Source organism: Misgurnus anguillicaudatus, chromosome 18, assembly GCF_027580225.2.
Source record: "Misgurnus anguillicaudatus chromosome 18, ASM2758022v2, whole genome shotgun sequence".
Taxonomy (NCBI): domain Eukaryota; kingdom Metazoa; phylum Chordata; class Actinopteri; order Cypriniformes; family Cobitidae; genus Misgurnus; species Misgurnus anguillicaudatus.
Window position 1 is genome coordinate 8,818,410 of NC_073354.2, and position 26,933 is coordinate 8,845,342.

The 26,933-nt window shown below is 36.4% G+C and overlaps 1 protein-coding gene across 3 annotated transcripts in view; it reads left to right on the top strand.

Moving 5' to 3' along the window:
* l3mbtl3 (L3MBTL histone methyl-lysine binding protein 3) overlaps nt 1-25,685 on the top strand; it is a 56,744-nt gene extending 31,059 nt beyond the window's left edge. For 2 of the 3 annotated variants that reach the window (XM_073855789.1, XM_073855788.1), the window contains exons 16-21: nt 1,615-1,758; nt 2,156-2,260; nt 5,956-6,047; nt 14,000-14,157; nt 19,738-19,800; nt 22,176-25,685. In XM_073855789.1, the coding sequence (XP_073711890.1) occupies nt 1,615-1,758; nt 2,156-2,260; nt 5,956-6,047; nt 14,000-14,157; nt 19,738-19,800; nt 22,176-22,319 (706 nt within the window). In that variant the 3' untranslated portion in view covers nt 22,320-25,685. The remainder of the gene's footprint in view (nt 1-1,614; nt 1,759-2,155; nt 2,261-5,955; nt 6,048-13,999; nt 14,158-19,737; nt 19,801-22,175) is intronic. The other variant, XM_073855790.1, reaches the window with a different exon arrangement.
* Nucleotides 25,686-26,933: the final 1,248 nt, after the last annotated feature.

The following is a 26,933-nucleotide window of genomic DNA, read 5'->3' on the forward strand; positions in this document are numbered from 1 at the left end:
AAAATGTTAAATTTGTGAGTGCTTTCTGCTACATGTAGTATAATTTTAAATGTAAAAACCGCTTGTCAGTAACAACCACAGGTAACGCACAGTATCGGAATTCGATCTGTCCTGTTAGTCCAATATCCGATCCAGCAAAAAAGGCCCAGAGTCACGCAAAATGTAATAAAGAACTTCAATATTTAATAACTACCCAGACAATAAAAATAGCAATTAATAGATTTGTTTAAAAATTCATTAATTAATCTATAAATAAATAGACAAAGTTACAAAAAAAATTGACATAGAAGTCAACAATTTACAAAAACAACATAAAACACTCAATAAGTTCATCATTTTAAATTGCATTTATAAATTCTTAATTAAATAATGGAATTTCAAAATGTATTTCAAAAAGCGATTTAAAAAGAGAAATAAATAACTGGATTTATAAATTGAACTACAAATACAGGTTTAAATTAGGCATTAAAAGGGCATTTCCATTTAACATTTCTGTTTTCATTTTCCCGATGGTTCTCCTTATTCTTTTTGCTATTCGATTTGCTTTTCATTTTAGCCTCTTTATTTAGCTTTTCCGCGACTCTTTGGGTCCTTGCAAATGGTCAAATGAGAAATGCAAATTAGCTATGGCCAGGTGCATGTAACAAGCTCGCTGATTGGTTCTGATTGTACGTCATGCGCAGATTAATAGATCTCGGATGAGGACCCAAAGAGTCACGGAAAAGCTAAATAGAGAGGCTAAGACGAAAAGCAAATCGAATAGCGAAAAGAATAAGGAGAACTATCGGGAAAATGAAAACAGAAATGTTAAACGGAAATGCCCCTGTAATTTAAACCTGTATTTGTGGTTCAGTTTGTAGGTCCAGTTATTTGTTTCTCTTTTTAAATCGCTTTTTGAAATACATTTTGAAACTCCATTATTTAATTAAGAATTTGTAAATGCAATTTAAAATGATTAACTTATTGAGTGTTTTATGTTGTTTTTTTAATTGTTATATTACTTTGAACTATTTATTAATGGATTCATATTTCATTTCTACATTATTTTTATAATCTTACTTTTTATTGCCTAATAAAATGTTGCATAATGTTTTTTTTGTAACTTTATCTATTTATTTATAGATTAATTAATGATTTTTTAAACAAATGTATTAATTGCTATTTTTGTTGTCCAGGTAGTTATTGGATATTGAACTTCGTTGTTACATTTTGCATGATTCTTGTGGTCCTCCATACAGATTGGCCCCAATACCGATCCCAAATATCGGATCAGTGCATCCCTAATTAAAGCTCTCGGCTGCTAACCGGAAGCTTTCTGCTTTAAGCTTTGTAAGAGACATCAGCGTTGTGTCCTTGAGCTCTGGACACTAAGAAATATTTAATCCAAGAATGAAAAATGTTGTATAAGATAGAGATGACGTTGCCTTTGATAAGTCTTATGTTGACATACTGCTATAAGGTTGGAGCTTCTAATGGCACATATAGGCATCAACTGTTGTTATTCATTTACAAAATATAAATCAAAACAAAATCAAATGACTTTCATGATTGAATCCAATGCAACTACTAAATAACAATAAAAGCAAGTTATGTTTGTTAAATGACACATTTCAGTGCTGTGGGTTGCCCGTATTCCGACATCAATCTTAATAAGGACTCGGTTCTTCCTGATCGCTTGAGCGGAGAGATGCCGGGCACTGGAGTGGGTCGCCCACGCAGAGCCGAACCGTGCCCTGACAATCCTGCTAACACTAATGAGTGAGTGTTCAGTTCATCCCTGTTCTTCTGAAACACAGATTCAAACGCATGAGAAATAATGTGATTCAGTCATTTAAGATGAGAATATTCTGCTGCTGTTGATATGAAATAAGATTTATAAAAAATGTGGAAATGTAATGAAAACAGAATTACTTTAGAGCGTTTGTGGAAAAGAGTTAAAGACAAACATGTAATATAATGCCATTGTTTTGCTCTCTGTAATTTATATCGAGCTCAGTATAGAGTAGCACTTGCTTGTGTAAATAAATTAGCATAAATAAGAATATTTACACTTTAGATTTGCCTACCAACACCTGTTGGGCTTGTGATAAAACTGAAGACTTTGTCAAGTCGTACACCTCTAAAAACGTGTGCATTTATCACTGTCTCTCTCCAGAAAAGCTGTCACTTCTGCCCCGGCTTACCCGGATAAACCCAGCACAGCCAGCGCTGCCATGGAAACCGCAGTTAAGAAGCCTGTGGGTACAGAAACCAAGCGAAGGTTAGAATCAGTCTCTCAGTGTCCGTCATAAATACATGTGAACTGTTAAAGTGTGTCCAGCCCAAGCTGATGTGACCTTGCAAATCAAACCCAACTCTCTGTATTTTCAGACCGCTCATATATTATTAAATTTAAATTCCTGAGGTTTTCTTAAGCACCTCACTTTTATCCAGTTTGACTTACAAATGAGAAAGCATTTAATATTTTGTCTAAATGTTGTTCTGAAGGCCACTGTCAGTAACTTATATTTAATGTGTAAGGAAAAAAACACCTGTTGGCCCAATGGTGGAAACTAGTCGGCATGGTGAAGGGTCTTTCTTTGCACATTCGGTCTTTTCCGGGGCTTAAAGGTGCAGTGTGTACATTTTAAAAGGATCTTTTGACCGCAATGCAATATAATATAGATAACTATATTATCAGTCGTGGATAAAGGCCTAATATAATAAACTGTATTGTTTTTATTACCTTAGAATGAGCTGTTTTTATCTACATACACCGTGGGTCCCCTACATGTAAGCCGCCATTTTGCATTGATAGGTTTCTACAGTAGCCCTAAATGGACAAACTGCTCTACAGAGCGCATTTGTCACTACGTTGTCTCAGATGATGACATGTCTGTGCTGTGACGGCTATCGTAGCTTCTCTATGTGCTTCGAAAGGGAGGGGTGCAATTCGCAACCTCAACACTAGATGCTGCTAAAATCTACACACTGCACCTTTAATGATGACGTTTTAACGTTACGTAGTTTAGGTACCGTATTTTCCGGACTACAAGTCGCACTGGAGTTTAAGTCGCATCAGTCAAAAATGCATTTTGAAGAGGAAAAAACATATACATGTATAAGTCGCACTGGACTATACGTTACGTTTATTTAGAAAATGATTTCACAAAATCCAAGCAGAAGAACAGACATTTAATCTGGAAAGGTACGTTATTTAACTAAACAACAGCACACAGAACAGCAGGCTGAATAGATGTCTGTACATGTTAAAGTAACGTAAAAAGTTATTTACATGATACACAATAGCATACAGAAAATACCTGGGAGGCTGAATAGGCTAAATTAACACAACAAGCCAATTTAAGTTCAAAAAGGTCCCAAAGTCATTCCGCATCACTGAATACATTGAATTACATAAATACAGGTTCGGTCTTTTCCGGGGCTTAAAGGTGCAGTGTGTACATTTTAAAAGGATCTTTTGACCGCAATGCAATTTAATATAGATAACTATATAATCAGTCGTGGATAAAGGCCTAATATAATAAACTGTATTGTTTGTATTACCTTAGAATGAGTTGTTTTTATCTACATACACCGTGGGTCCCCCTACATGTAAGCCGCCATTTTGCATTGACATGTTTCTACAGTAGCCCTAAATGGACAAACTGCTCTAAAGAGCGCATTTGTCAATATGTTGTCTCAGATTATGACATTTCTGTGCTGTGACGCTATCGTAGCTTCTCTATGTGCTTTAAAGGGAGGGGTGCAATTTGCATCCTTACCACTAGATGCTGCTAAAATCTACACACTGCATCTTTAATGATAACGTTTTAACATTATGTAGTTTAGGTATCGTATTTTCCGCACTATAAGTCACTACGGAATATAAGTCGCATCATTCAAAAATCCATTTTGAAGAGGTAAAAACATATACATGTATAAGTCGCAATGGACTAATCGTCACGTTTATTTAGAAAATTATTTCACAAAATCCAAGCAGAAGAACAGACATTTAATCTGGAAAGGTAAGTTATTTAACTAAACAACAGCACACATAACAGCAGGCTGAATAGATGTCTGTACATGTTAAAGTAACGTAAAAAGTTATTTACATGATACACAGTAGCATACAGAAAATACCTGGGAGACCGAATAGGCTAAATTAACACAACAAGCCAATTTAAGTTCAAAAAGGTCCCAAAATCATTACGCATCACTGAATCCATTGAATTACATAAATACAGGTTCGGTCTTTTCCGGATCTTAAAGGTGCAGTGTGTTCTATATTTTTGACCAAGTAACACTCGAATAATGAAAGTTTTTTAATTTAAGTTCCTTTTAACTTGTTCTGAAATGATGACAAATCTTTCTGACTAAAAAGAACTATCCAGCATAATTTAGCCAAAATAATGATTTATTCGTTTTCATACTTTATAGATACACATTAATTTATCTACTAATATACTATTGAAAATGCCATTAATAAATATTCATTGACTTCTGTACAGGTGCATAAATATTGTCTTCATTTTAATTTCTTTTAGACACTGTTCTGTATTTAAAATCCTTAACCGCTGCTATAAAAAAAAAAAAAAAAAGGTTTGACTATCAGTCGTCTATGGCAAAATCTAACGGATCAGATTCGACTATGAAAATCCTTAGTCGAAAACAGCCCTAATTTACTGTCTAAGGGGTTGTGCACACCAAAACTTTTAAACGCGGCTGAAAACGCCTGGACCATGCCGAATGCCAGCTGTTTTTTTTAGCTGAGTGCCAGCTTTCTTCAGCTGAGCGCTTTGGTAGCTGTGATACTTTAGCTGTGAGCCGGTTGGTTGATGTGGTAATGCCCCACCCCTCCTCCACTGTGATTGGACAGCCGTGTGAGGACTGACATTGATGAGCAGAGCTTTTCACTCAAAGTTGAATATTTTTAAACTCTCTGCGATCAGCGCGAAACGCAGAAAAACTGCCGAGCGCTGGTTTTCAGCGCGAAAGAAAACCGCTAGATGCTGGCTTATTTGATAACCGCCGAGCTTCCGTTGGAAACAATTGAAAATAGGCGTAAAAGTTTTTGTGTGGACGCCCCCTAAGGCTGCATCTCAAATTGTCAAACAACTTGCTAGGCCAAGGGTCAAAAATTACACGTTGCGTTAATCGCATGTTAATAAAATTTGTGTCGTTAAAATTAATTTACGTTGACAGCCCTAATTTTTTCACAATGCGTATTGTTTTTCAAGCTGCTTTACAGAAAATTATACTTTAATGTTTTTTGCCCCCGGTGAGCAGCCGAATAATGATTGATCTCGACCTCCCCTGCCATTCTAATGAATGTACACACCAAATATCATCTTATTGCATACTATGTCTATATAAGCTATGTGTACTTTGAATAAATAACATTATGGAACTTAGGTTAAGTCTTGAATTGACTGTAGTGATACAGGCAGTTTTCAGTGAAGTTCATTGTTTATTATGAATTACTGGAGTGATGCAGCAGTTTTTCAGTTTACTTTTGTAAACATTTGAATCAGAATATGTATCTTAACTTTCTCAAGTGGGAAATGAAGGTGTGCTGATATTATTCACACTTCATTTGTCACACTGCAGACAGAATGTCAGGTCGACCGCATTGCATTCTAGGCTGTATTAATAATAGTACTCCAAATATAGCCACTATTCCTGTGTTTTATTCTGTAGGGCTCCTCCCTATGCCCTATTCCCTTCAAAGGGTTTACCCTCCAAAATGATGGATGGAGGCTGTAGGGGACAAAAAAATGCTTAAAGGTTTATCAATGTGAAGTTTCTATATTGTTCTTCAAAGGTTTTCATTCTGAAGGTCTATTTGAAGTTGCCAGTTCGGGTTAAAGCGACCCTTTAATGGCGGCCATTACTGTTCTCATTCTCAAGTGTGGTATACTGTATTTAACACATGCCATACTTTGATGATCACATGATAATCTCATGTTTTCTCAGGGTTGGCAGGCCGTGTAAAGTTCGGAAGATCGAGGAGCCAGCACAGGAGGAAGAAGCTGAGAGCGAGAGGTCATCGGTCATTGAAACCAAAGGTAAGACTATCTACGCCATACAGGAGTGATTATTCATCTACATTGTACTTGTGATTTAATGTGATATGGTTTGAGTCAGTCCTGTAAAGTTCAGTCTTGCTCCTATTGTCTCAATATTCATGTCTTGCCTTTTTCAATTCAGTGTCTCATTACAGTGAAGAGATGTGATTCAAACAGTGTTAGGGTTTGTTTCTCACCTGATATAAGCATTCATTTGTGACAGTTACAGCTGTTAAAGCTCTAGCTGAGAGCTGAGTCTTAGCTTTAACATTTCCAATGCTTAGTAATACACCGACATCAGTGTTCACTGTTCAGTCAGTAGAGAATATAAAAAACTGAAGATATCAGCTTTTCTCCTGCTGTTTGCTGTTATCTAGATACAGTACAGGACCTGATTGAAATCTTTACAGTCATTACACTAGACACAGTGCGAGACGTCATCACTATCAGAATGTATGTTTGGGGTCTTAACCTACAGCTAACAGAAGAGGGATTTTGAATTAATGAGATTTTAAGGTGGGTGGGTGACTCAGCACGATGCCACAAAAAATAGAAACCAAATGCTTTAAAACATGGGGATGCTGTTAATGTTGCTATGGTGTTTACACGGAAGAGATATAATGCTCCCCAAAACCCAAAAACACATTAACATAGATTTAAAGAGCCTCTATTTTCCTTTTAATGAGTTTACATTTCTTTTGGTGTGTAAATGTGTGTACATGTTAATTATTTGCAAAGTTACAAATTCTACGATTACGCAATTTATCGTCTCCAACTGAAATCTCTTTTCTTGGACTACAATGAATGCAAGGATTATATGTAACAGTTTACTTCCATAACGAGTTGACTTGGACTCGATACACATCATAATTGACTCACAGCCTGTAAGTAGTCTTCGTTTTCATATTTAAAGAATTTACAACTTCCAAATATGGGAAGGAATGTCACATTTCCAGAACACATTTGAGGTATTCGGCCAGTCACAACGCACTGGCCAATCGGAACACACTGTGCTTTTTAGAATGGTGAGCTTTGTACAAATGAACATGTTTCAGAGAGGCAAGGCATAGAGGAGCAACAATAATGTACGGTATGTGGAAAACACATAAATACACAAAATAATGTTGTTTTCAGCAACATCATAGGGGCTCTTTAATGTTTCTCTCAAATATCAATAAAAGTATATTGATGATATTGTAATTCAGCACAGAAACTGTGACTCTTTAAAGGGAACTTTCAATAGCAAGGGAATATTTTCAGATTTTTGCATAATATCATTGCACCTTCTGCAGCCATGGTACGGCAGCAAAGTCCTTGGTTATTATGCCAGAATGAGAGTATAGTTCCTAGCCGTATTGGCCTAAAAAATCTCAAATTTTAATTTTCCGTCAATCTTAGTACACGATATAACTATGGAAGAGTCAAGTTTTAAATAGGAAAAATAATGAAACTCTTTGGTTATTTTTAATGCGATGCTAATGGTCTAATCAGATTCAATGGATTATGCTAAGCTATGCTAAAAGTGCTAGCACTAGACGTGGAGATCAGCTCAATGGATTCCAAAACTGTAAAAATCTAATGTTTAACTCTAGGGGAGCTGGAAAATTTGCATAGTTTAAAAAAAAAGTGGAATGTCCCTTTAAAAGTTTTTCTAGTTATTTAGGTTTGGTTTTAAGGGCATCAATTCTGCACCCAGGAAGCTCATGAGCGTAGTGTACATGATGATTTAGGTGCATCAATTCTGCACCGGAATGTGCATAGAACTCCGGTCAAGCACAAAATTCCCAAAATAACCATCTGCACACTAAAGCTTTTTTACTATGACAGTTTTACGCAATTAAGAAAAAAATATTTAGCATACTTAGTTGATCAAACGTACCTATTATATGTTCCCCCAAACACTGCCATGATTAATATTTACTAATGTTTAACGAAATCCGCGCCCGCAGATTTCCACGGAGAACTCTGCGGAATTCCACGGATTTAATGGCCGTGATTGACAAGCACACATAAACAGTGACCATAACCATCATTGACGACAAGCACGCACACATACATAGCCTTGCGCGTTTGTGAGCGGCATTGACAAGTACATAAACCCTGCGCGTGCTGTTTGCTGTGATTGTTTTTAATGATAGAGAGCACAAACCATTTGATATTTGAGATGAAATAAAACTTACAGTTAAGTTAAGCAGATCTCACTTGTCCCTGTCGTCTATGTGACGCGACAGTCAGCACTCAGCACATCATCATTTCAAATTCGTTTACAAGACAAATGCTCTTGTTATGTTTAATATAAAGTTTACATTGCGTTGTAAAAATGATGAAATTATCTTCATACATGCTAATTCATAATGAGAACGTATTAACATAAGCTTTTTTATTCTGCTATAATATATAACACTATAAAAAATAATATATGTCATTTTATATACAAACTATAATTCTATCTTGACATGGTTCATGTTGGTCCAGTTTTATTTAGAGGATTCATTGGTTTGGTGTATTCATTTTCACTGTAAGCCTTTAAAAAGTGATTATTTTAGATGAAATTTTGTAATATTTATAGCTTAAATTCTCTGATATCTTCTAAAAACATTTAAAATCATTCCACAGATTTTTCCAAAAAATTTCCAGAGAAAAAGCAAAAAAGTCAGCGGATACCTTCTGACCATTTAAAATGATACTAGACGTATCAAAAAGCACAATAGTATCGGGCAGATATCGGTATATTTTTGCATAATATATGTGCGTGTACTGTGTCTAATAATTGTGTATATTTAACCACACACACATTCATATATTCATTTCAGAATTGTTTTACTTATATATAATTGTTTTAAATTTATTTTTAATATAAAATATATAAAAATATAAATAAATATATATAAACATATAAATGTTTCTTAAATACATACATGAATGTGTGTGTATTTATTTATACATAATAATTACACACAGCACATACTCATATATTATGCCAAAAATCACTTTTATTTTGTATGCGATTAATCGCGATTAATCTTTGCCCAGCACTAAAAAAAACATATCCAAGGTTGTAAACCAGAATGACACAAAGCAGAGTTACACCGCGGTGTTTATTATTTTTAAATAATTCAAAGGACCAGAGTCAATTATTCCTCTTGTACCACGGTTACCACACTTTTATTTTGTATGCGATTAATCGCGATTAATCTTTGCCCAGCACTAGTTTTTTGTCTAAATAATTCAACTGCCCATCGTGAAAAACAATATTTGTTATCAATGTCATTAGATTTGCTCTAAAAATGTTGGGTTGTTTTTAAGCCAAGGCTGAGAAAATATTTGACAGAACACATGTTGGGTTATAAATAAATCTATGTTGGGTTGTTTCAACCCATGGTTGGGTAACAACAACCCAGCATAGGTTTATTTACTGTGTTTACCCAGCCTTGGCCTAAACACTACCCGGCATTTTTTAGTGTGTTGTTGTTGCTATGTGTGTGTATTTTATGAAACCTTGCCAGGTTTATTCAATAACACTTTTTAAATGCAATAAGCGCTGTGAAACATTGGTTTACAGTGAATTTACTCTGCTCCACATCTAACAACAACATCCCACAGCTCTTCTAAATTCAGTGTTAACCACAACTTCACATGCAGGCTATTATTGCGTTATTCATTACATAATGAGTAATAGTTTAATAACTAGGGCTAAAAACAGTTAAATGAAAACTTAAGTCCTTCAGTCATCCTGAGAGAATCTGAATGTTATGATTCACGTCTGTCTGTGGTTATTATACTAATTCATCACTTTTACATAAACAGTCATTTAAAGAAGACAGAGCCTCAATAACTTCATTTTATAAATCAAACAAAAAGTTCAACATCTGTCTTCATTTTGAAAGTGAATGCATATCATTTTGAACTTGAGGTGTCTTCAAACAGGTTTATTTGAATAAGGCTGATATATGATGGAGTAGACGTGCGCTGTTTGTTTTTTAGTCATTGTGACGCACGCCGGTCAGAGAGATTGCTGTTAAATTCCATGAAACACTCTCAGATATCTGCATTTATTGAATTTCCTGTTGTTTATTAGGAAATGATTCATACTGTTATGGCAGCTGATGACATGGACAGTGGCTATTATCAGAAACTATTCATGTAATTATATAATTCACATGATCACATGATGACTACAGGCGGCTGCTGATGTGAGAATCACAAACACCACAGCACCCATCCTCAACACATGATCTAATCTAATCTAATCTACTTAAACAGGTGTATTAAAAAAGTGGATTCACAAATATAATATTTGTTGTGATAGTGCAGCTCTCCACAGATCTAGAAATATTGTTTAAAAAGAAATGCTTGTTGCCAACCATTGGCAACCGTGAACACCTGACAGTTTACAGTCTATGACGTGAGGGAAGAGATGTGTTGATTCTTATTTACGTTGTAACTATAAACACCTCGTATTTGTGTTTTAAACAAATCTGTCTGATGTAAATGTGAAGATTATTTTGGACAGTACTGTAGGGACACGTTGACACTGGATTTGTTTTATTTAGCTCGGATAATATCTGCCTCTCTGCTTCAAAGACGGAGTCTGTGGGTGCGTTTACATGCTTACGTTGATTATGTTTAATAAACTGATGACGTGTGAGGTCATGTAAACGCGTAAAACAGGTTTCTTTTATTGGGGAAAACCCATAAACGGCATAAGCAAAAAACGATCGGCACAGGTTGTTTTTTGCTTATTACCTCGATATTGTGTTGCATGGAAACACTTTAACTGCAGTTTTGTTCATGTGCGCATGTCTCCGCGTGTGAAACATAAACGTAACACGTGGAAGTAACGCATAAAGCTTTGTTTATACTCGCGCTTTGGTCCGCAACGCAAGCCTCCGTGGATCCCGCACGCGTCTCACCAAACGAACGAGGAATAGTTGACGCGCTCGCTGTTGCGCCGCATTCACACGGGGCGAAAGCGTTAACGCTTGATGGAAGGCTTGTCTGAAGCGTGACCAACAGCCAATCACCGTGGCCGCAGCACATGCTCCGGTCTTCCATAAACGTAATTGGCTGCTCTGCCTAGGTTATTTGTATAAGGCAATCTGATTGGCTGACGCTCGCATTGCCGCTTGAAAAGTTGAGAAATGTTCAACTTCTGCCACGAGCAATGGCAGTGACGCAATTCGGTTTTCCAAGGCTTGACGTCACCCATTAAAAGTGAATGGGAAGCGTCAACGCTTACGCCCCGTGTGACGGTGCATTCACAAGGGCGTAAGCTTTAACGCTTCCCATTGACTTTTAATGGGTGACATCATGCATTGCCGAACTGAATTGTGGATCTGGCCACTGTGTAGCGCCCACTGTGATTGGCTGTTGGCCACGCTTTAACAATTTTACTAAACAAACAGTACAGACATATTAAGGTTTGTATTTTATTCCTCTTCCAGTGGTTCATTCAATACATATATAAACCAACCATTCTGAATCATGTAAAATAATTTGTTTTAAAGTGCAAAGTTTCCATACTTTACTTCCAGAGTGTCAGATAAATATATACATTGTTTTGCTTGGATTGATCAAAGAGATACGTCACAGGCTTGTCTGCTTGGACAGAATCGCCTCGAGTTCGGTCATTTTCGGATGCGGAGCCGCGCGCACAGTTACAAAAAATGCCGTGCACACCTCCACGCGAAATGGGGTGCCGCGCACACCAACGCGCCCGTGCGGACGTGGCTAGTATAAACATAGCTTAACAGTCGCTGCTCGACTCATGCATTTGGCAGAGAAACTGCAAAAATTAAAGCACATGTTGCATTTACAGGTTCTGCAGACATGAGAAGAGATATAATAGCAAAAGTGGGTAGAGTACCCAAAATCTGTACTCAAGTAAAAGTACAAGTACTTATACAAATCTGTACTCAAGTAAAAGTACAAGTACTTATACAAAAATGTAAGAGTAAAAAAGTATTAGATGAAAAAACTACTCAAGTAGTTAGTTACTCGTTACTTCCGATCTGAGAAGTAAGCGCAAAAGCACTGAATTTCAGACTACTTGGAGGGTTTTCACAAACCTCTCCTTAAAAGTCTCATTGTTCTGCTTATATACAAGTAAAGCAGCCTATCTCAGTCCTGCAATGGATACATTAACATCACATAACGTGTCATTTGAGAAAAAATCTCAAACACACACACACACACAGATGTTTTTCTGACGGTTAACTCTGTATTTATTTTCATGTTCACAACACAAATTTGTCAGCATCTGCCTTTAAACATGCAAACAATAAACTAAAAAAGAATGTGTGTGTCTGTTTGTTATCATGTTTTTATATGAATAGGTTATTTCCATTGCCATGAAAGTGCAATTACTGAACATAAACAGTCAGGAGCTTAATAAAAATGATCATTTCAGAATTTCATATGGAACTTATCTGTTTGTGCAAATCTATGAAGGTATATTTGGTGCAAAACAACTGCACACCCGTGACAGTGGAATTTGTATTTGTAGAGATTATCCACACATGTGTATCAGTAAATTTGAAGTCACAGATGAAGAGTTGCAAACTTGTAGATTTTTTTTCTTTCCCTCAAATACAACATACCAGTTACACATTCACAAATCCTTCAGTGCAGCTGCACAAATCCCATTTTACAAATCACAGATTAAGAAACTCATACGCTCACATTTTTTGCTACAATTGCTGCAGTAAATATGGTGCAAAACCTGCTTGAACGCCTGCATCAAAATATGTGAAGTCACACACACATTTTGTACATTTGCAAATCAGTTTGTGCATCTGTGCAATGAGGGTTGCATGTGTACAATTTTTTTTCACAAATATTTTTTTGTGATGAAGTAACTGTAAAAGGCAAACATCAGTGTGTAAAGTGTGTCATGTTGTCAGTGTCCAGCACACCGCTCATGAATCATCTGCTGTAAACGGGTTTCACCAGTAACTCTAGATAAATGTGCCGCATTTGGCTTTTTGAGCCCTTAAAAGGTCACTGTATGATCGTTTCATATCGCTTCACAAATATAAAATGTCTTCTGCAAAGCTCTTGGTAGTTTCCAGATGACATTTCATTTTAAAGAAGTTGAATTTATTCCAGTCTTAAGTTTTTAAAGGTTAACATTTACACTTTTTCTTAAATAGAGAAGTCAATGGTTGTTGTTGTATGTCAATGGTTTGTCTGTGATATTAGCTACTTAATTTCATGGTTATTTAATAAGCAGTTTTTTTGTAGTCTGTAGTGGCTGTCAGCTATAAGCTTCAACAACATGCACAAAATCTGTATGAAGCAGCTGCAAAGAGGCTATTTGCTGTAGATATATTCATTTAAGGGATGCTGAATATATGCTCGGTGAAATACTAACATATTGTCAGACCAATCCAAATAGGTGTTGCAAAGATCAAAATTTAGATTTCTCTTATTTTGAGGTTTGTGATTACTCTAGTTTTTATTTTTCCTCATTATGTGTCATTGGGGTCAATACACAAATCTCACATCAGCATCACTTCTACAGAGTTCAGCCGCCTCCAGTTTACATATAACCAAATGATAGTTTTCATAGTTAATTAATGTTTTTTTAGTGTAGTCAGTGATGGGGACAGATGACTATAATGTGAAGGACAGATGAGACATTCTGCAGTGTGGGACAGATGTTTGTGTGAACAGTTTTGTGTTTTGTTGTTTCAGCTTTTATTCACATACACTGTTATTCAGTCAGAATATCAGACAGATCAGATTGGAATGATGTTGTGTTTGCCAGATGTTTTATTTTTGTTTAATTACTACTGATGATAATCACTGATAACTCTTCAAACATGGGAAGTACAAGCACATTCACATGAATTCAAATATATATATGTAAACATCAAATCAATCACATGACTTAATGATTTACTGAATTTTGTATGACACAGCTCAGTATTTTCTCTCTGTTTGTCTTTCAGTAGAGTTGACCCTACAGCAGGCTTTGCATCGGTCGGTCTTCATGCCATGTTTCAGTTCATCTCCCAGTACACCTCAGTGTTGGGATCAGCACAGTAAACTCCTGCCAACAGTAGCCGGCATCACTGCCAGTAAAGTGGCATCATGGAGCGTGGATGAGGTAAATAATCTCTGATGATCATCTTATTATAATAGTTTATATTAAAATAGTTTATTTATACAAAAAAATTCCATAGCTGTCACTGGGGATGTACCTCTTCAAAAACTACACCTTTTTAAACTCTAAGAAAGTATGTGTTCATTTTATACACATTTTTTTGTGTTACGCTTTTAACACATTATGTGTAAATTTAACACATTATGTGTCATTTTGTGTTGAGTTTGTGTTAAAATAAAACACAAGTTGTGTTAAAATGAAACACAAGTTATGTTAAAAGTAACACAAAATGTGTTGTTTCAATAATAATAATAAAAAATCACAAAACATTTTTCACAAAAGTTTATTGCCTTCCAGAAAAAAAATGTTCTTTAAATATATAAACATACAATATATAAAATGAATGAACAGACCCTCTGCTTTGAAAAAAACGTTTGTTCTTTTTTATCACCTTTCAAATATGGGTAGGTTTCTTCAAAAATACAAAATTTTGCATAACTGCATTTTTGTGAAGGACATTTTTGGAATTTTTTCCAATTTGTTCGTTTCGAACAGAAATAGTATTTTAACGTTTCTGGTTTTCGGTTCAACCCTAAAGTTGAGGTTCCTGAACAAAAAAAATAAGTTTCCGAACCGGTTAATAACATTCCATGTTGTCAGCTGATAGACATACAAATGAGTACGCTAATCAATAGAACATTAAACTTAAATTATTAGTCTACACAGGGAGCTACACTGCGACCAAAATGGTCGCATATGCGACCTTTTGAACTGCCGTTGCGACCCTAATTTTTAATGGGTCGCAAATGTGCTACCTAATGTTTTAGACAATATGCTATGATTTACTATGAGCATTTATTAAAACATAAATGTGGATTTTAAGAATACGTTTTATAACGTGCTCTGAGCCATCAACACGTTGGCTTCATTTTGCGTGAAAGCACGTCGTGTCTCTCCCCATCAGTGTGCGTTTGCGTGCTCAGCTGTTTCTCAATGAATTGGGTGCGACGCGACGCAAGCGCAGTGTCTTCCATGTTTCTGAACTTGAGCAGAGCAGGTCTTTCTTCACTGAGGACGCGGCACCCGTATGGTTCCGGGTTTATATTTTAAATGGTCTGTCGGGTCCGGTTAGGTCCTAGTTTAATTACTTTGGGTCCCAAGTCTGATTAATATTGAGTTTATAACCCGAGTCGATCGGAAAACGGCCATGAGCGCTACCGCGCTAAAGCTTGAGTGCAGTTTAGCGTGCCTTCGGTTTCTATGGCGATGGTTCTTGTTACGACCACGCGCTGCGTTTTCTTTCTCACATGTTTTTAATAATCTTATTATTAATAAACCATATATTTTCTAAAACCATATCCATATTAAGTTTGCACAGATTGTAGCAAAAAAGCAGTGCTAATGTCAAGCCAATTGCACTGAACGAGCAAAGCAATAAGTCTGTCACCGGGACAGCAAGTAGATTTGAAAATAAAATAAGTGGAATAATATTATTGAAATAATAAGTGGAATAAGCTTTTTAAATCGGCAAGAGAGAAATAAAAAGATAGAGCAGAAGCAGTAAAAGTCCCTATTTAATAGAAATTATTACCATTATAACATCAGTCATAACATCAGTCACATTTATAATCTATAGACCTGCACTGTCTATTAATATACTATACATAGTATTGTATTATATTGAGTTGATAAAAGGGGTCTAATTGCTTCATATATCAGTGCAAAAACAGTAAGTGTTTTCGTGGTGCTTTGACAAACAGTGTCAGCTTTGTTAATGGCAAAGAAAGTTTGGAGTGTTTAGATTAATGAAATATAATGTGAAATTAATATTAATTTTCAATAAATCAAAGTATTGTGTTGTGTCACACATTATTAGTTCTTCGTCATATGTATAGTAGATCATTATTTGTCAGTGGGTAATGATTGCCCTTTTTACCGGTTACCACCACCAAGTAAATTTCAGATCTGTGGGAAACACTGACTGCAACGTTTAAGAAAACAAGGCGGCATGTGGTTTAAAAGATGGCAAGTAAAATAAAAAGCATATCTGTATGCAATACAGTTTCATTATTGTTCATTATTATCCAGAGCACCTTAATATAACTTGAAAAAAATATGTGCGACCAAATCATATTTTGCGCCAGTAACTGAAAAAGTTGGTAGCGCAAGTGCCACCAGTGGAAAAGGTTAGTGTAGTTCCCTGCTACATAATTTTCTTTATGTCTCTATCTTGTCATCAAACATTAAAAACGGCTACATTATGTAAGCGGCATAACTGTAATTCTGACATGCCTCCATTTGTTGTGTTCACTTAAACAAGTAAACACACACAAACGGAGGACGAATTCCAAACGGGGCTTCGGGAAGAAGATGCAGCATAAACAGTGGCTCCACATAAAGTGAAAATTATGTTGTTTTTCAGTGCTTTATTCGGCGAATTTATTTTATACATCCAGAGTTCTGATCTTTGAAGGGCATAGGGATAATCACGTTTGATTGGAGTTGGACCGGACACATTCAAACGCATGTGCGAAAATTGTTCACGTTAGCGCCTTTTTGCGGTTAAATTGTTTAAAATCACTTAAGTGTTAACATTTGCAAGCCTTTGAAACACGTGCAAATGATCAACTTTCACCCTATTTAAATCTGCGTAGTAATCCGCAAATCGCATGCGAGCTGAACCGTGGGTTGTGATCTGTACGGATCACGGATCAACTGCGATCCGTTACACCACTAATTAGTATTAAGAAATAAACATCTTGAGATACTTGGTAAACTACAATATTTACCTCTTATGATTGAGCATTAGAGACTTGGGCTTGAGTAGGGTACTTGCTCTGGTGGCAAGCTTCTCATTTCTCCAATGAGTCAACCATGACCGGAAGTAAACTTCACCAAGTCATGTTGCACAGAAATCTTGTCAAAGAACTGGAAAAAAAACGGTATTAACTGGTTACCATTATTTTCAATAAACGGTTCTGTTCCGGAACATATATTTTTGGAAAGTTTCTGGTTTCGTTTCTGTTCCATGCACAACATCAAAAGTTTCTGTTTTTTGTTTTCGTTCCGTGAACCGGTTCAAAGCCTTGCTTTTGAAAGAAATCAGATTCAGCAATCCTCAAAACATACACGGAGTTTGAACTCTTTGCCCTAAGGGAATACTTCCGGGTTTTATAAGTTGGGTAAGAGCGCCACCTGGTGGATAATAGCGAAAATACGAATTGCCGGAAAAACTCGTAATTGGCAGGGAAGCGTTTTTTTGTCATTGACGAGTATGGAATAACTCATCAATTGGCGGGGAAAGAGTTAATGGATACTGAACCTCCACTACCTCTACTGCTAATTGAAATGTTCCCGCAGCACGATAGAATGTTTTTTCTTTTTTGATAATTTCTTTCAATCGTCCCTGCATATGCATTAACCGCAGTGGTGGTTGAGACACCATTTGTGTTACTATGGTTATAAATTTACATTTACTGCCACCAACTACTAGATGACAAGTGTCCCTCCTCTCCCTTAAGATGTGTGTGTCACGTGCAGACCCATCAAACACAAACCTGCACAATAACTAAATTAAGCATTTGGATATTTTAACATTGTTGTTTAATAAAACCATGTGTTTATATGGTTTTGATTCTTTATTTGAATCAATTTTTATTCTCTCATAATTATTTTTATTTTAAATGTTTTTGCCCACTTAGGTCTATTTTTATTTCCAAAAAATATCAGATTACTTGATCATCATCAATTATCAAAATAATTGTTAGTGAAACCCTAGATTGGTTAAACATTACAAGATTTTGTGATTTCAGTTAACTAAAGGCTGTTTTCTATTCATATATTTCATCATAGAGACAGAGCGCAGCGCGTCACAACCTGAAAACCACGCCCACCGGGGGGGAAAGCAATCCAAGAGTCTCCATTGACTTTGTATTGCAAAAGGCCGCCTCCTTGTCATTTCTGGCTTATAACAAAAAACTGAATAATGCCTAAAAGCTGCTTTGGGACAATATGTACAGCTAACAAGCCAAAGAACACAGAAATACGTTTTTATAAGCTGTCGAGCCGTAAAACCCAGCCTTTAAGGAGAATAAAGTGGATCGCCGACTGCGTTTCCCCCTATTGGACGCAGTTTTACTAATAGGAGTACTATGAAAAGTTGCCTGTTTCCATTTCTGTGTCTAAACGCTCGTTTTTTGAAGTCGACAGCTTATAAAAAATTATTTATTTATTTTTTTGGCGTGTAAGATGTACACCTTGTCACACAGCAGCTTTTGGATATTATTCTGTTTTTAAGTTTAATCTGTAAATAAGTTTTTATAAGCTGTCGACCCCAAAAAACAAGCGTTTAAAGACACAAAAATGGATACAGGCGACTTTTCATGGTGCTTCTATTGGTGGAGCTGCGTCCACTGGGGGGAGGCGTGGTCGGCGATCCACTTTGTTGTCCTTGGAGGCTGGGTTTTGCGGCTCGACAGCGTATGGAAGCTTGTTTCTGGGTTCTTTGGCTTGTTAGCTGTACATATTGTCACACAGCAGCTTTTAGGCATTATTCAGTTTTTTGTTATAAGCCAGAAATGACAAGGAGGCGGCTTCTCGCAATACAAACTCAATGGAGACGGTTGGATTGGTTTCCCCCCCGGTGGGCGTGGTTTTCAAATTTGCATAACGGCGCTCTGTCTCTATTGTATGAAGCCTAGACTGGCATCAGGGAGATGGCTGACGCAGTCTCGTCCTTGTCTCCCCTTACTCCCTTCCTTTTGATGACGCTCGGTGGGTATTGATTTGTAGTGTTAAGCCCACTGGTCAGGGGCAGGACTCTAGTTCTTGTAAGGGATTCAGTGGGCCAACTTTCTTTTTTCTCAACATGTACTGTTTAGAAATAGTGATAACTTGTATCTTGTTATAGGCACCTTTTGTACAATTGCCTCCCTATGACATATCGCTTTTATTGTTTATTGCTTTTTAAGTCACTTTGGACAAAAGCATCTGCTAAATGTCTAAATGTAAATATAATCATTGAGGATTGCTTAAAACATTGTCCTGAAGTCTTGAGGGGGGTGTCTCGTCACACCACTAGAAAATACATCTTGTCTTTTGTCATGAAAGATAAAAGGTCTTAAAAAACACATGGACGCATGCACACTGGACTATAAAATCGGACTTCATTGTGGTGATGTACTGTAGGTCTTAAATTTCATTCATAATGGCCATAAAAAGCCTCAAATTTAACTTTGTGAAACCTGCAAAAACCCTGTGACAGCTTGGGACCATTTTATCTGACAAATTAGTTTGGAGATAAGTGGGCCAGTTCCCATTACAGCACTGTTTGTTTAATTCAGAAATAAAATTCATGATTGTTTTGGATGTGTAGGCATGTGTGAGCCCTACACAGAATAAATATTTTCTACTGATATTATCATGGGAAATTACCCAACGGTTATGATAATTGCATATGATACAACAACACTGTAATCCTCTGAAGGTCAATGGATATCATAGTTGATCTGAGCGTTGTTTTGTTGAGTTCCTGTAAGCCGTTGTGTTATAACCTCCTGTAATCGTCTCATTGTTATTCTGTAGGTGATCGAGTTTATTCAGGGCCTGCCGGGCTGCATGGAGCAAGTGCACACATTCAGAGAGGAGGTAAAGATCTCCATCTGTTCTCCTGGGAAGTTCTCAAATACTCCTCCAACATGAGGTTTGCCTAGCAGGGATAATTGAAGCATTTAATGAACAGAATCTCATGGTGCTCAACGATGAGTGTGTGGTGGTGCATGATGGGATATGTTTTAAGTTTTTAGTGGTTGAACCCATTTATAGGCATGTCACGAGAAACTGTTTACAGCTAACAAGGATTTTAAACCATCTGGAGGGCTGATGCTTGAAATTATTTGATTAGAACTCATCTGCTCAGAGCTGTTGTCTCTCTCTCCTGTTTCTCTCTCTCTTGGATAATACATAGAAAATGCGTCTGAGATTTGTCCGGGATAGTTTGATTTTTGGTTTATTCTAGGGATGTCAATTTATGTTTAAATTAGTGATCAATCAATTGAATAATCCTTACCTGTAATAGTGCAATAAGCATTTACTGCAGTGGCATACAGTATAGCCAATGACATAAGTGTGCGTAAAAACACCAGCTTCCTCATGCGAATTTAAAGTTTTTTTGTCTAAATAACATGTTAGTGGGATTGTAAAATTAGTCAATGTAGTTGGTGTTTTGATAAAAATTAATCACTTTAAAGGGATACTCCATCATTTTGTCATATTAAACTATGTTATTACCTTAACTAAGAAGAGTTGATACATACCTCTATCATCTTAGCCCAGTTCATTCAATGGTACCAAACAGAGATGAAGTTTGAAATGGCCAAACACATTAATGTTTACCCTATTTGAAACGAGTAGTTATACGATCAAATATGGTGGCACAAAATAAAACGTGGCGCTTTTAAAAGCGGGTTAAAAAGGGTAACTATAATGTATGGCGGAATAGCACTTTTGGGAGGGATGAGAGGGAGCGGATTTTTCAGGCGAGTCGAAGTACTCCCAAAAGTGCTATTCCGCCATACATTATAATACTCTTCTTAGTTAAGGTAATAACATAGTTTAATATGACAAAACGATGGAGTATCCCTTTAAACTAATCGTGTAATGAAATATAATGACACAGTGTATAACTCGGTAACAGTCGCAAATAAGTCCATGTCAGAATAAAGGTTTCATTATCATCAAGTGTTATTTTTCTAGTTGTTCACCTTACTTTCTAAGTCGTTGATACACTGTTCCCTAGTTTATTCACATTGCCAATGATTTACATACATACATACATTTACATACTGTAAAGATCCCGTAAAAACACGTGACTTTTAACTCTTTCCCCGCCATTGACGAGTTATCTCGTCAATTAAGAGAAAATATTTCCCTGTCAATGACGCTTTCCTGACAAGAATTTACGGTAATCTGTAATTCCAATATTATCCACTAGATTGTGCTCTTACCAAAATAATAAAGAACTAAAGCAAAAACGAATTTAATTAATTTTAAACTCTGTGTATGTTTTGACAATCGTTCTGAATCTGATCTCTAACAAAATTCCTTTACAAAAATGCAATTATTTCAGCTTTTTGGTCAAAATTTGATATTTTTGAAAAACTATCCTACCCATAACAAATGAATATAGGATAAAACGTTTTGTTTCCGTTTTGTTTATTTGTTTGAAAAGCAGGGGGTCTGTTCTTTCATTTGATATATTTGTATGTTTATATATTTATAGAAGAAAATTTTCCTGGAAGGCATTTTGTAAAACTTCTGTGAAAATCTCAAAAAATGCTTGCTGGCAACTTTTTTAAAAAAGGCCTGAGTCCTGAAAAAGAGTCCTGCACTTGGTAGGTTTTTTTCATAGCGTCTGAGGTTTACTAATTAGATATTTATGATAAGATCATAAGGAGCGTGTGATGTGCTGTTCTGTTATGCTGTTGAATGATTTCAGCCTTAGGGCTGATAGTGATGAGCTCTTTGATCTCTACTTCAGTCCAGTTTGCCGACATTTCTCATCGTGAATGTTGATCTGCAACATTTCACACCAGGGTTCACACCAGCAGCGTTTGAGGCGTCAAATTCTCGTGTACCGCGTCTAGTTTGCCGCTTGAACATTTTGAGTTTAATCGCTTTATTCGCGCGTGAAATTCTAGTCATCACGCGAAAGTTCGCGTCATGGGAGGGGCTTCTGCGACTCCGCTCGCTTTCTACCAGGCTCGACCAATCACAGTCCCCGTGCATGCACAAGCATAGAATTGTGGGACAAGACGATGAAGGTATCTCAGGATACAAAAATCTATTTGGTAGCTATTTACAGGCTGAAACAAGTTTTCTCCTGCTTGTGTTTACACATAATTACCATCTGAAGTACATGATGACACACTTGCCTGTTACAATAACATTGTGCTCAAATTTATTTGTACTTTATGCAAAAGTCTTGTTTATAAAAAATAAGTTCATTTCTTTTTTTGTTCCAGCAAATTGATGGAGAGGCATTCTTGTTACTGACACAGGTGGACCTGGTGAAGATCCTCAGCATTAAACTGGGACCTGCTCTAAAAATCTATAACTCCATACTGATGTTTAAAACCACTGAGACATCTGCCTGCAATGAACTCTGAACTCAACAAAGACAAAAGTGAAGTCAGGGTATGAAAGGACTCTTCATGATCCTTTATAATGTATGAAATATACACAACACCGCAACACATGATGCATTACATGGTGTTAGAATGAGAAAGCTGAAGATATTGGTTTGCAGAGGCGGCACTGGACATCATTAGATGATCATGGTCACAGATTTTGGCGACTTTTCTGCTCCATCTGTTATAAATAAATCTGTGTGCACTTATATTATGTAAACTGGTTATTACGATTGCATCATGTGCCCTTTCATTATTACAGTGGGTGAGAATGTATATTTTGAGAGTTTATCGTAACAGTACCGTTTCTCAATCAGGTGCTAAACAGGTGCCACTGCACTGGAGTACATTCAGAGATACTGTATGCACTTTTTAACCTATGAATTTTGCGAGGAACACTGTATGTGACAAGCTCACGGCAAATTTAATCTGCAGTTAACTCTTAAAAAGAAAATGTGCTTCACGATGCCATAGAGCAGAGATGGTTGCCCATCCCTGCCATACAGGAACCTTTTTTGTCTAAATTCTTCCATAAAGAACCGTCAACATTGTAAGAACCTTTGTTTCACAAAATGTTCTTTTGTGGCGATAAAAGGTTCTTCAGATAATAAAAAGGAATGAAAGAAATTGTTCTTTAAAGAACCTTTGAAGTGGTTCTTTGAGGAACCAAAAATGGTTCGTCTATGAGTTTCGCGCCAACCTTGATCAAACACACCTGAACAAGCTAATCAATGTCTTTATGATCACTAGAAAATCACAGATAGGTGTGTTTGATCAGGGTTGATGCTAAGCTCTGCAGGGCACCGGCTCTCCAGGGGAGAATTTGAGGTACTCTGGTCTATGGCATCGCTTTAAAGAACCTTTTAAGCACCTTTATTATTATTAAAGGTGGTGTAGATTGTAAAACTGTATTTATCTAGGCATAGATGAATAATAAGAGCTCTGTACATGGTAATGCATATCGTGAGCCTCCTACTTCTTATGTAAACCTCGTGTATGCAAAAGACCGCTGTAAAACAGCCAATCTCAACATAACACCAACAGTTGTGATGTACGCCCCAACGTTAAATTACACATTCAATTAATTATTAATTATTTAATAATTAATTTACAATGCTAAAAACAAAGTTGTGACTGTTGCGTTAGCGCTATATGCTAGTTAATGCTATATGCTAACATTTAGGCTGAAGTTCTATTGACGTTACAGTTACGTTTTGCAGGTCCATACTGAAAAAAAACACAAACTTACCACTCAGAAACATCCATGAACAATCTCCAAACAATTGATTATTCCTCAAAATCTGTATCTTCGTCTGATACAGACTCAAACATAAGATGTGTTTGCACACACACAGAGAGCTACTGAAATGAGCTGCTCTGTGAAACAGCCAATCAGAGCAGAGCTCAACATTATTATTCATGACCCTTCCAAATAAGGTAATAATAGACCATTTCATTCTGAAGGCAAATCCTAGGGTTGTAAAAGCCATCTCTGGATAATTTTTGCATTTAATAAAGCCACAAACCTTCTGTAGATATCAGAGAATAATTTAACAGATTATTTCAATGCATTATTTGGAACTTTTAAGAATTTTGTCATCATTTCTTCAGTATCTCAGTTTCAGCTTTCATTTATTTGAATGCTTTAATAGAAAATCTCTTATACTACTCGATTTGCTGGACACATCACTGGAGAGACACAACTACACACTAGATTCTAGTAGTTTTTATCAGTGTATTCAGACATAAAGCATTAAAGGCGCTCTAAGTGAATCTGTGTGACGTCACTTTTTGTTGATGTTTGAACTGTTTTCAAACAAACTGAGCGTAGCTAACTCCTCCCCTTCCCTTCCGTGCTTTTATGAACGCACCCAACCCCCACCCCCAAATCCTTCTTGTTGTTTATTGGCTGGAACACTTTGTTATGGTTTCTGTTTGTAGGTTTGGCCACTTTGTTTTTATTGCAGTTTGTGGAGCCTGTGCTGTCTACAGTGATCGCGTTTTTTTTACAGTTTGATCAGCGGACAGGCAGCAAGCGAGATAGTGAGGAGATGTTTGCTGTATGTAACAAAAAATGTTTTATGGTCTAAAACGTGTGAATTCGCTTAGAGCACCTTTAACTGGGTTTCCCCTTATTTTGAACTTTGCAAAATGCTGATTTCTTGATGCTTATTTCTAGCAAATTTACATAAAGATGCATATAGATCATACAAATGTTGCATAAGTTCTACTCTTCTTGGTAAAGTAATGGTACTAAGTCATTTACAGAAGTTAAATAATTAAATCATGTAAATTATTTCTGCTACATCAACTGCAAATGTTTCACCGTGCCCATTCAATTTCTGTCATATAGTGCATCTGAAGAGAAGTAAAAGCATTTAAAGGGGCTATGCAATGAAATGAGAGAGAGTAAATGTCTCCTGAGACATTAAAAACATTCATCATCAGAAGCAGATGGAGAAATAAACACACTGTTACTCTGTCATGTGATTTATTCATCATTGTATCATACTACAATATGACGCTGTGTGTGTTGTGTATTCTTATACACACAGGCTGGAGTTTAAAGGATTATTCCACTTTTTTATATTAAAAAAATCCTGATGGTTTGCTCACCCCCGTGTCATCCAATATGTTTGTGTCTTTCTTTTTTCAGTCGAAAAGAAATTAAGGAAAATATTTTTCCTTATATAGACTTTATTGGACCTCAACAGTTTACAGTTTCAATCCAGCTTCAAAGGGCTCTAAATGATGCCAACCAAGGCAAAAATCCTGGAATATTTTCCTCAAAAACCACAATATCTTCTCGACTGAACAAGGACAGACATAGACATCTTGGATGACATGGGGGTGAATAAATTATCAGAATACATTTTTTATGAAAGTGGAGTATTCCTTTAAGGGCAAATGAGATTATATTCACACTAGCAGTCACACAAATCTTTCATTTGTATGATGATGTTAAAGAAGTGGAAAGGTTAAAGCTCAAGGCATAAATACTGTGAAAGTCATGTTAAGTACTTTATACAGTGATGCAGAATAGTGTGACTCGAGGCTTGTTTTTACCATATCAGAAGAAATGTGTAACTGTCAGTTTCCATCATGATACAAATATTAACTACAGTACATTTCAAGTGTTTATGAGGTCTACAGGTTGTGAAGAGCTTCACATTTATTTCAGTTTCAATTCTTTGACTGTTTAAAATGTTTTGCTGCTCATATTATGGTGTGCATTCATTTATATAACATCCAGTAAACAATATTATACTGAAGGCTGTTTTCAGCTGAATCATTTCATCTTCAGGCTCATACGAGCCAATATTAAACAGATTGTTTTGAAACTTTGAGGTTGTTTGTGAAAATTAATATAAAAGTGTGTAAATAAGGAATGATTTGTGTGGAAGTTCAGCTCATTGATATTAATATTCACTGTAATCCATTTACAGCAAATAAAAAGAAACATAATGATTAAAATTACTGTGTTAAAACAATGTTTTACTGCTTGAATATTTAAGGGGAAAAGTGCAATTTTATTTATTTTCATTATTTTAAACAAAGTTATAACTGCTGGTTAATATATTTCAAGTATAACAGCACAGTGTGTGCACGGTATCCCACAATGCAACTCATCTGACCTGACCTTCCATTTCTAAAGTAATGGATGTGATTTCAGTCATGAATTTTACCTTAAATTGCATATAAGTCACGAGACAGTGGTGTGCCAATGTTTAAAATGTTATTTTTGTTTGTATAGCGCTTTTTAAACTAAGATCATTTGCTTTTTATTAATTTCCATTTAAGAGAATGTAATGATAAAAGCAGTTGTCAATTATTGGGATGGATAGCAGTTTATTCTCTGTGGAGTCCATATGATAACATTTTTAAGTTTTAATTGAACAACATTTTAATGTGTATGATGTGTAAAACACAGTTATGGTTAGGCTGATAGATGTTAAAGTGCACCTATTTCATTGCTAAAAAACAACATTATAATGCTGTGTTTACACCAGCCGCTTTAGAGGTGAAGTGCGAGTGATTTCAATGTTAAGTCAATATGAAGATGCGTTGATGCGCGTCTGGAGGTCTCGCGGTGCGGATGAGGCATTTGGCGCGGACGATGCGATTCCGCCTCATTCGCGCGAATGCCGCGAATTGAGCGCCTGGCGCGGTACGCGCGATACACCTGAATAGTGCTTTTTGTGCATTTTGCGTTTTACGAATTGCTGGCTGACGCCCGAGTTGAAAAATTTTAACTTTGGTCGGAATTTCGTGCCACGTTAAAACCAATCAGGAGCCTGCTTGCTGCTGTGGCGGCAGTCCCGCCCGGAGTCACTCATTCAATCTGAAGGAATACTTGATATTGTCCGTAAGCAGTCACCCGGAGCTATACGACACACGTTCTTATTTCTATAAAGACAGGAATATAAAGGACCTCACTTGGAAGAGTGTCAGTGCAACCTGGTAAGTTGTAATACACATTTAACTTTTGAGTCACGTGACATTTATCGACCAGCGGCGTTTATTTTCCCCCTATAGTAAGGTGACCAAATACAAACCGGTAACTCTCTCGATAAATGCACAATCAACATCAGT